Source organism: Bombyx mandarina, chromosome 08, assembly GCF_030267445.1.
Source record: "Bombyx mandarina strain Sakado chromosome 08, ASM3026744v2".
NCBI lineage: Eukaryota > Metazoa > Arthropoda > Insecta > Lepidoptera > Bombycidae > Bombyx > Bombyx mandarina.
The window spans coordinates 9,845,844-9,858,190 of NC_143215.1; the positions used below are offsets into that span (position 1 = coordinate 9,845,844).

General features: G+C 34.6%; 1 protein-coding gene across 1 annotated transcript in view; it reads left to right on the plus strand.

Annotated features, from left to right (window-relative positions):
• Duox (dual oxidase) overlaps window positions 1–12,347 on the plus strand; it is a 62,233-nt gene that overhangs the window by 7,415 nt on the left and 42,471 nt on the right. Inside the window, exon 2 of the mRNA XM_028183599.2 lies at window positions 828–932. Within this exon, the coding sequence (XP_028039400.2) occupies window positions 842–932 (91 nt within the window). The 5' untranslated portion in view covers window positions 828–841. The remainder of the gene's footprint in view (window positions 1–827; window positions 933–12,347) is intronic.

The window sequence follows — 12,347 nt, forward strand, 5'->3', positions numbered from 1 at the left end:
ATACTAGGTCTACTGTGAGCTTGTTCGCTCAGCAACGCTAATAAATGTAAATACTTGTATATCTCGAATACATCGCTCTTAAGCCTACGCAATGTTGTTGCTAAGTTAAATCTGTATACAAAAGCCCGCCAGCTTATAACAGACCGTTATCATCGCTCTTAATGCCAATTCTATGATTCCAAATATGCTAATTGCCGCTTCACTACACTGAGATGGGCTACGCGGAAGCTATTGCTGTGTGGATAATACTAATGTTTTATTTATGTTTTACACGTGTTATGACGACAAAATTAAATATAAAATGAATTTTTGGTTTAATTAACTTATGTTTTAGAGAGTTTTGCGAGATTTTTTATGAAAATTTTTAACTTTTGAAAATTTTAATATAGTTTTTTTTTAATGATTTGTTTATATGTAATTTAAATCTTTAAAAATAATTTTCACCAACTTCAAAACGTTCGTGCAAAGACTCAGCCAGGAGGGGTGGGATTTGCGAACAGCTACCCGAGCGCCTCCAAAGGAGACATAATAACTCACGAGTAGCTGTTTTGCGAATGAGGCTACAACCGGATCGGAATCGCGACCCGCTGAGAAGATCCGGCGAGAAACTCAGCGGGCTGATGCTTAGGTTAGGTTGCACGTCGAACTCTTTGCTGAGCTCGACGAGTACGATTATCGGAGTCACTACTCCTAGTGTTAGAGCTAAAGGTGTCTAATGCAAAGGCTATTGGATCTGATGGATCCCTAAGGACGTGTCTGTATGTTAAGTTAATAGTGAATTAGAATTTGACTCAAAATACTTAACTAAGTTCTCTTTTTATTTTCAGGGACATAATTTAAAATGATGGCGTTCAAATGCTTAACGCCATTACATCGACTGTTATCAATAACAATCATCGTGGCCGTTCTCTCTTCGTGCTACTGCGACCCAGGTAAATTCAAAATGTAAACACTGTCACTAATACAAATTGTTGTTATGTAATGAAGTATTTGTACTATTAAAAGTAGGACCTCTCTAATAACCATGATGGTTGGGTTTTTTATTATTGTACCTAAACGCCGATAGCTTCGGAGGGCTATTACGGCTTCAGCAGACTGGTAGATGAGCCAAGGGGGCTTAGACTGGGAGATTAGCTACAATCTACCTTTGTAAAAGCAGTGCTTCGCTGGATCTACAACTAGATTTGAATCACAATCCAATGAGAAAATCCGGCGAGAAACTCGGTGGATTGTGCCTGTGGTATCGTCGGTATTAAAGTCTTAATAAGTTTCGTCAACGTTTTCTCTTTAAGAGATTAAATGCTAAATCATTAGAAAATTTAAAAATCACTGAAGTGTTTCTCAAGTCTTTAACTGTTATTCGATAAAGAAACATAGTACGCATCTCTAACTGTGCGTGCTTCGTCGAAATTTCACCTTCTTGTGCCCGTTTTTCAAACTACTACCGAAGTTATGTAGGCAGCGGCTTAGCTCTGTCCCTGGCATTGCTGAAGTCCATGGGCGACGGTAACCAATCACCAACAGGTGAGCTGTATGCTCGTCTGCCTACAAAGGCAATAAAAAAATTTACAAAACACTAATAAATAAACGAAAGAGAAAAAAATATGTCTCATTTTGTAACATTTTATTCTCTTTTATTGACTGTTACCAGATCAATATCAACTTGTAGAACTATCCATATGTATCTTAAAAATATAAGTAAGGCTGTAAGATACATAATTATAGTATTATTTTCAATAATTTTTTTTATTGCTTAGATGAGTTGAAGAGCTCACAGCCCACCTAGTATTAAGTGGTTACTGAAGCCCATAGACATCCACGACGTAAATGCGCCACCCACCTTGAGATATAAGTTCTAAGGTCTCAAGTATAGTTACAACGGCTGCCCCACCCTTCAAACCGAAACGCATTACTGCTTCACGGCATACTTAAAAATGTTGACTTCATGTCGTCCTATATACAAAAAAAACTATAAAGGTTTGTCGTGATTCTCTGCATCCTGTTTCTGTTGAGACAAGATTTCAATGGTGCTATAAACGTAAACGATCCTTGTATTCAATACGGATGTACCACGCGGATGTTGTGTTTGCACATTGTTGAAGTGTATAATGATAAACCGAAGTACGCTAAAACCGATTGGTTACGATAAAATCTATTTGTATTTATTTTGTCTTTATAATTAAATTTCTTGGTACCGAAAGTAATAATTATCTTTTGAATCGCTTTACTGTTATAATAATATACAAACATATCTTCATACATGTATAGAATCGAGAAAGCCGCTAATTTCATAAAATCTTTAGTAATGATTTTTAAGCAAAAAAGGCCTTCAATTTTTAAAGTTCAGGTATTAATAAAATTCTAATCAAGTTGTGTTTGACATATTTTTTTAAAATAAATTAATTGCTAAGTACACCGCACACCAATCCGCGGTGCCAGGTTATAATTGAAGGTTTCACATTTATTGAAACTTTTTATACGTTCACCATTATCGTTACAGCCCCCGACAGTCGTGACGGAATTTGTACCGATTGCATAAATGTCAACGCGAGATTAAAAGTTAGAAATATTATTTCATTAATATAAAACTTTAAGTCGTCGTGGCCTAACGGATAAGACGTCGCGGGTGCATTCGTGTTGAGCGATGCACCGGTGTTCGAATCCCACAGGCGGGTACCAATTTTTCTAATGAAATACGTACTCAACAAATGTTCACGATTGATTTCCACGGTGAAGGAATAACATCGTGTAATAAAAATGAAACCCGCAAAATTATAATTTGCGTAATTACTGGTGGTAGGACCTTTTCTGAGTCCGCACGGGTAGGTACCACCACCCTGCCTATTTCTGCCGTGAAGCAGTAATGCGTTTCGGTTTGAAGGGTGGGGCAGCCGTTGTAACTATAATTGAGACTTTAGAACTTATATCTCAAGGTGGGTTGCGCATTTACGTTGTAGATGTCTATGGGCTCCAGTAACCACTTAACACCAGGTGGGCTGTGAACTCGTCCACTCATCTAAGCAATAAAAATAAATAAAAAAAAAACTAAATATTATACCGAAATGATTACTGGCCACACAATCCTAACAACTAATAAATTTCCAATTAGAAGAATTAATTACTCTCACAAAAAATACATGTTATAATTAAATTTGAAATGTATTAAAATAACCACGAATTCGCAGAAAATCGATGTGTACCTACCTACTTATATATAGTCAGAAGTGTTATTTTAATTTCTTTATTATATACTACATTATTATTGGTTCATGGAAAGATGGTATAAAACTAGAAAATATTCCGATGATCATAAAACGAAACCCACTCGTAAAGGTTGTATTAATTCATCTGATCGCCTCGCGGAATCAAAATTTTAGGACACATCAAAGAAATCCTATTAGGATTAAATGACAACTTTTTCAATCTTGTCATTCGCAACGTGTTGGTTGTCGTGACGTAGCATTTGTGACATTTAGAGGCGTGCTCGTAATCACGACACTTGAAGTTCATTTCCCCGTGGTCTTGTTTGCACTTCCCCTTCCGACAGTTCAAGGTCAAACCTTTTAATGCTTGTTGCTATACCAAGCTTGTACTATTAATTTCCAAAACTGAGGTATATTTCACAGGGAAAAATAAATTTTAATAAATATTGTGATTTTTCCAATCAATATGCGCAACTGTTATAAAAAAAATACGTGTGGCACTCGGGAACTGCCGCGGTAAAGCTATTGCATAGCATTTTTTATCAACTTATGCAATTATAATTAGACAATGATAATTTAATATTAAAACAATAATAAAACAAGACCACGCTATATTAAACATTAATAAAAGCTAAACATTCACTGTCCCCTTCACACTCATAAGCGCGAGAGAGAGATGGGCAGACTTTTCATGATGCGCATGCAGTGTGACGTCACGCCACGCGCTTATTCACAAACACTACACAAGCGCAACGTGTGAATGTCTTGAACGCGAGCTACATAGTAGGCGGAGTGAGTGGTGTTAGGTTTTTTTCGTTACGGAATTTCATGATTCGGTTGCCGCGCTCAAGGCCCGCGATAGAAGCTATGCAATAGCTTAAAAAACATCTAATTGTTAGGCCATTTCCAATTTATTCATCCAAACTCGGAACATATTCACCTTACTGTCTATTTTTGATTCGAAGGGCAGAATCCCTGATATTTGAAGTTTTTTAAGGCAACTGAGACTGCGACCTCTTGTCTCTAGTGGACGATGACATTCAGATTGTGGCTAACAAATTTCTTTACTATACACCAAAATATTGAACACTGCTAAAGTGAGGCCACCACCTGAGAGGTTAACTTTAATTCGATAATTGCACACAAGGTCCTTGACCTCAACTGAACTCAGTATAAAATAATTGAACATCAGTAACTGTTACGCAGTAACTGATTTTCAACCTTCAGTGAGTGATGATTATTTTTATAATAAGATTTAGCATTCTAATCCATATTTTTGTTTGCTTATTATATTAGTTATACTATTCCGGGAACGTACAAAAGTTATTAAATATTCTGATAAAACTCTATGCTTTTTCCTTTTGTCCATATCCTTATTTATGAGCAAGGTTAATTACGTTTTATATCTAGTCGCTTTCATAATTCCAGCCGGGTTAGAGGAGGGAGAGCCTAAATTATAGTATCAGGATATGAATTTGTAAAAGTATAATGTTGATAAATAAATTAGTGATTATGATACTAACAAAAAACTTCTAAGAAATCCAGGAAAAAAAGATATACCTAGTATGCATAAATTTAAATTAACTTCTCGATGGATGTGAATTGCTTATTCATGACTTGTAATCTTTTTTAAATTATTACGTAACCTGCTATAATGTAATCATAAGCGAACTTAATAAATGATTAATAAGGGCAGTCTTATACAGTACATTCAGTCAAAAAAGTATCGGGAATTGATGAATTGTTAATGGTCCAAACAATTCTTTTTTCATTTCCAATTTTGGCGCGGAGTTTGAGTTACATCTGTTATTTAGATTAAGTCCAGTCCTGTTTTTAGTTAAATCATATCTAATGTGTGTTGCAAATATCATAATTGACATAAATACCGAACAAAAAGGGTTTGACTTAAATCTTGAATCGCCAATGGAATTTCGTGCTTGGGATCACTGAAAATTTTACAGATAAAAGTTGCTGAAGACATGCTAGAACGAGTCAATCCCGACCCAATATTCAAAAAACATTCACTGGAGCGAGGAATGGGTTTACGAGTTTGACATGCAAACTAGTTAACAAGCTTCGGAGTAGGGCCTTCCAACTGCACCGAAAAATAACAAAAATAATGTTGACAGTTTTTTTGACTATCACAGTGTTGTGCACTCGGAATTCTTGCCGGTAGCTCCAACGGTAAATGTAGAATATTGATTGAGCGTTATGGGGCGTTCAAAAGAGTAAATTCAACGAGAAAAGACAAATTTATGAAAAGAAAATTCTGGGATTTTGCACCACGATGATGTATACGAATTATTGACCAAAAACTCAAACGACCACCTTATTCACCCGATATAGCTCCAGCCAATTGAACTCATGTTACCACTTCTGACATTGGTCTTAGTTCGATTGGAGACATAAAGGAGAATTCACAGTGAGAACTGAACTCAAGTCCGAAAAACCTTTTAATATTTTTTTTATGATTAAATTACTCGTTGGCGTAAGTGTTTCGTTTCCAAAGGAGCATGAACTTTTAAAGTGATAAAATAAATTTGTTTGAATAACAAGCATTTTGTGTACCTATACCTATTAATTGACCTTTTCCTGGTACTATCTTGACGTTGACAGTGATAAAATAAATTTGTTTGAATAACAAGCATTTTGTGTACCTATACCTATTATTTGACCTTTTCCTGGTACTATCTTGACGTTGACAAATATCTAAAAAAAAGATTAACGATTTCTCGTTAACAACAATCTGTGCCAATTAATGAACTGGAATTTGGGCGTTGTCGTCAAGGTTGAAATTACAATTAATGTCATGGTCAATCGTAAAACAAACCAAGCGGTATCTACTATTAATTGTTAGTAACAATTATTGCACCATAACATCATAAGAATGAGCATAGAGAAAAAAACAAATGTCGCTTGATTAGGATTTAAACAAGACGTTATTCTTTTCTTCTCTTTATCTTCCTTAATCTTTGTTTTGTCTTAGATTTATTAAGAATTGATGCAAAAGGTGTTAATTTTAGAAATTTAATCATCCCGTCAAGTACAGTCCAAAAATTTTAAACCAGAAACAAATATCAATATATTGAGGTTTTGCCGGTTTTTATGGCAATTTGACTTAGAGTTTTGTGTTCACGATAAGAGAACTATCATAATGTAGTTAAATGCCGTTGACTTTTCAATTTACAACATGACTCTTTTTAAAATTAATACATAATCGACAAAAGCACACACATATGTACCTACATAAAAACGATTACAACTTAAATAAATCTTAATCGCTTACATTATGCCGTAACTATCTCAATTTACATAAGCTATAAAGATAGCGAGTCGGAGGCACACTTCCAAATTCATTACCTTAATTTGGATTCTCGTAAGCATCATTCCAAAAGCGGCCTTCAACTTTCACTACCGCGTCTGCGACATGTGACAAGCATCGCGGCGTGACCCGACGACACTAAAGTATTCCAACAATTTCATTTAATAAACAAACAAGCTGTTTAATTATTAATGTTTTGCATTTTATCAATCCACTGTGGGAACGGTTTTTCATTTGTTTTTAATTGTCGGCTGAATTTATGTTCTGATTTGGATACTTTAATTGTATCTTGACTCGAAACATTGAGCTTTCTAACTTGGGAATAACTTATTGCACCAATGACTGTTTCTATTTTTAAAACTACGTGTAAACCACTCCTGTGTAAGGTGTAAAGATATACAGAAATAGTTTCCATTTGATAACCTAAGCCTTAATTATTATTTTGAATTGGTAATTTATTGCGAACCAGCAATGAGTACAAAACTTGTGGGTCAACAATCCCACTCACTGATTTATTAATTGGCAAGAGTCTTGAACTCTGATCTTAACATGCGCAGAAGACCATTTTTGTGTCTGTTTGGGGGAACGAAGCAAGAGGGGAGGTGGCCCCGGCCATATTGATTACATGATTGGATCTTCCCGTGTCGCGTCACATGCCGTCAGCTCTGATTGGTTCCCTGTGTTGTCACGCGCATCAGTGCAGCAAATTCTACTTTCGCCCAATTTTATTAGTCACACATTTTTTTATCGACCTCATTTAATTTGTATTCGTTCTGATAACTATTTATCAACTTAGTATTATTTTATTTTATCAACTTAGTATTATTTTATCTATATTAATACGTGAAGCAAAAACTTTGTATCCCTTTTTACGAAAATTGCGCCTACGGAGGAGTACGATATTTTCTACCCTTATAGAGAATATAGAGAAGAAGTGCATAATACTAATTTTTTTTTTAAATAATGCGTAAAACATACATTAAATCAATAAAGAAAACATTACACACACTACATACCATGTATTTGACGCACACACGCATGCATACTATTTATTGTCAAACTTTTGTTCTTGACGTCTGTGGTCAAATTGAGAATAGATTAAATTTTGTTTCTCTTTATTAATATTTTTTTATAGTGTAGTCTTGGCGAAATTTGAGATTATAGAAGTATAAAATACAATCATAATAGTGTAAAAAATTAAAATTCCAATTAATTATAGTCGAATTTCGACTACTGCGGGACCTCTAGTTATTCTAATAATGTAATAATAATAATATAACTCTTTATTTAACACCTATGTACAGAGTAAACTAATAAAACCAATAAAAGTCGGTGATATAAATTGGCGGCCTTATCGCTGAAATAATATGCTGATACGCTGATGTAATATTTTAAACTTTATTCTTAAAATGAAAATATATACAGTTATAGAAAATATATGCACCCTGCGTTCGTGCGTTTTAATTATTCAAGTTTACGTTATACACAAAATAAAATAAGGATAACTATAGCTTTGATTTTATTATTAAAGAAAGATTACAGATACATACATTAAAGATATGTGGTAAGGTATGTATGTGATTTTCAAGGTGGGTGGCGCATTTACGTTGTACATGTCTATGGGCTCCAGTAACCACTTAACACCAAGTGGGCTGTGAGCTCGTCCACACATCTAAGCAATAAAAATAAAATAAAAAAAGATACATATTGTATGCGTTCGAGCTATAAATTATGGTATAGTATTTATTATATGCTTAATGTCGCGAAGCTTACGAATCGCGTAGGCGAACTAGAACACACAATAAGGTCACTCACGATTTATATACCTGAACGATTTGTAAAAATCTCTGGTCAAAAATATATTCAAAAGATGATACATTTTTTTTTTTCGAAAAACGAAATATAACATAGTCTGCAACACCGTTGCCTAATATGGTACTGGTCGATGAACAGTATATTGAAAAACTATGATTCTGACGTCTCTTCCGACTGCTTTGATCGATTTAGCGGGAAAATTTAAATCTGACTACAAAAAACCTATCAACAACTGTTTTTAATATTTTAATTATTTACTATAATCAAAACAATGAAATGTTTTATTTTTATTTTCTCAATACTCCAAAATAGATATATTAACAATTAAATTTTTTATGTTAGTTCATACAAACTACCTAATGATTCGTGCTATTAAAACAGTATAGCACGCTTTAATAAGCATCTGATGACCTCATTACATCATTTATATTCCCTTTGTCTTATGTGTTACAATCAGAAAAAAGTGATATTAAAGGTATTTTTTATTTAAGTATAAAACAAAAACTTCCTTGATTAGATCAATTTAGCAAATCAAGTATATCAACACTACTATTAGTAAGATACGTAAAAAATACTATTAGACGATGAACTCACGTGAGCAAAAAATCTTTATTAATACAAAAACCAGTCGGTATTGTGTGATCTTGAAGTAATTGCAGTGCTTCGGTAACTATACCGGATCTAGTTTTTGTTGGCAAACGGAACACGTAACACTAAATCAGTATTTTGAGCCCCATAATACGTAATAATTAAATACCGTTGATCTGTCTATATAAATATTTCCTTGTAAGCGAGGATGTTAGTAATCTATTCAAATAGATTTTTTCGTATAATGCAATTAAAGATTATTGTGTATCCGTGTGTGTTTTAATTTATTGCTTACTAGATGACCCGGCAGACTTCGTATTGCCTGAATCGATAAATAAAAGACCTAAGCTTTTGTATAAAATAAACTTAAAACAAACAAAATTAATCCGTCCGATAGGGGACACATCAAAGGAAAAACAAGATTATTAATTTTTATTTAATTCCGAACATTTTCATATTTATCTACCTTTTAAACCTTCTATGGACTTCCACAAATAGTTCAAGACCAAAATTAGCCAAATCGGTCCAGCCGTTCTCGAGTTTTAGCAAGACTAACGAACAGCAATTCATTTATATAGGTATATATAACTAGTCAGGTCATAAGTATTGTCACACAGTTAAAACTTTTCTTTTAGAATGCTGGCCACAAAAAAGTTTATTGAATTCGAATTTCGAATTGTTCATGAAAATAAAAATGTATACTTTTAGAATTTTACTCATTTTTAAATATGGAGTGGACGCTTAAAGAAGACCGTGTTGCAGTTATTGCGCTACATCGTTGCGGTTACGCGCCAATTCAAATTTTTAACATACTGAAAAATTTGAATATAACCAAAAGATTCGTTTATCGTACCATCAAACGATACAATGAAGACTCTAGTGTAGATGACAGGTCAAGAAGTGGTCGCCCTCGGTCTGTTAGGACTCCAGCAGTGATAAAAGCTGTGAAGGCGCGAATTCAAAGAAATCCCAAACGTAAGCAGAAACTGTTGGCCCTTCAGATGGGGTTAAGCAGAACCACGGTGAAAAGGGTGTTAAATGAAGACTTAGAGCTCCGGGCATATCGAAGAAAAAAGGACATCGTTTGAATGCTCGTCTAATGGACCTGAGACTGAAGAGATGCCGCGCTTTGTTGAAGCGGTACGTGGGAAAAAAATATCGGGATTTCTTTTTTCGGATGAAAAAATTTTTATCGTAGAAGAGAGCTACAATAAACAAAATGATAAGGTGTACGCACACAGTAGTGAAGAAGCGAGCAACCGTATTCCGCGTGTCCAACGAGGTCATTTTCCATCCTCGCTCATGGTATGGTTGGGATTTTCTTATTGGGGCTTAACAGAGGTACATTTTTGTGAGAAAGGTGTAAAAACGAATGCAGTTGTGTATCAAAATACAGTCCTGATGAACCTTGTGGAACCTGTTTCTTATACCATGTTCAATAACAGGCACTGGGTATTCCAATAAGATTCGGCGCCAGCTCATAGAGCGAAGAGCACACAAGACTGGCTGGCGGCGTGTGAAATCGACTTCATCCGGCACGAAGACTGGCCCTCCTCCAGTCCAGATTTGAATCCGTTAGATTACAAGATATGGCAACACTTGGAGGAAAAGGCGTGCTCAAAGCCTCATCCCAATTTGGAGTCACTCAAGACATCCTTGATTAAGGCAGCCGCCGATATTGACATGGACCTCGTTCGTGCTGCGATAGACGACTGGCCGCGCAGATTGAAGGCCTGTATTCAAAATCACGGAGGTCATTTTGAATAAACTTTAGTGTCATAAGAATCTATGTTTTGTTAAGTTCATTTTGGTATATGAATGGTTACATAATGAATAAACTTGTTTCAATTATTTTACATTAAACATGTGACAGAATTTATGACCTGACTAGGTAGAAGATATTTTGAGCCAAAGTTTGTGTTACAACATTCGAAAACGTGGTATTGTTATTTGCGATATTTAAAACTGTCTTCGGTAATCAAAATACATGTGAAGTGGTGATACACACATTTACTTTTTGATGTATGTGCGTTCCGTGGCTTGTCAAATCATTAAGAGTAATAAAAAAAAAACATTTTGAAGGTAGGTACTTTTAAACTGCCACATCTTTCACGTATTATCTCTGGATGAAGTATACGGCTACTCCGTATGAACGTCCTACTTACATTAATTAATACATTTAGAATTCTAATAGACTTGCCGTGTTTTTATATCGTATTTTATGGTGTCATATACACTATAACTCTGTGCAATGCCAAGTGGTTACCATATATAATACACTTGTGGTTACCGAAGTTCACAGATAACACAACTTGAATGCCACCAACAATGCCAACAAAAGAGTTGTGCTTTTATCTTGTTTTATCTACCGTAGGTACTAACCGGCAGTTATTACTATTTCACAGTTCACTATACTACCCAGTACCACATATGTTCTTCGTTTTCAAACCTGCTAGGCTGAAAAAGTTTATCTAGTTTTTTATACGAAAATTTGGTAAGAAAACTAGTCATAATGTCACAACGACAGTCACACTTAGCTCGAAACTAAGAAGAATTGTAGTCGAGAGTGGTTCAACTTTATTTATGATGCCAGTATAATTTGATCCATCAATAGAATACTAATTAAATGAAATATCGATTTTTCCGCCCACAAATTTAAAACCGTTTGTGTAAATAGATTTTTAATCGACTTCGCGCGTAGTATAATATATTCTAGATCTAATAAGCTCTATGCTATCTGTGTGATCATAAATTTACAATATCGTGCATAAAGCTGTAGGTAACCTACTTACATTACTTGTCGATATTTCGAAGGATTTAATGCTAACTATAATATTATTTATTTATTGTTCGAAACATTAATTCTTTGACATGAACCTTTAGAATTATTGCATGGCATTTAAGTACTACGAAATTGATTGTTTAACTTCAGATAAGATTCATCTGACAACTATGGGCCTATTGAGCAAGTTTTTTCTAACAATATACTAAATATATGCATACAAAATAACATTATTAACTTACATCACTTCAAGTGATTTCAAACCTGATATAAATTTTCTAAATGAGTAATTTTCCTTCTTAATTGTTTAAAATTACTTGCCAAAATTATGTTTTCAAATAAGAAAATCTATTTTCTCTACTTTTCACTTTTAAGTTTCATTTAAATCTTTATTATTTTTTATTGCTTAGATGAGTGGTTACCGGAGCCCACAGACATATATAACGTAAATGCCGCCACTCACCTCGAGACATGAGTTCTAAGGTTTTTACCGTACAAAGGTTACCCCACCCTCCAAACCGAGATGCATTACTGCTTCATGGCAGAAATACGCAAGGTGATGGTACCTACCCGTGCAGATTCACAAGACGTCCTACCGTGTCATTAACCATGACAGTAGCCGTTTGATCGTATACGA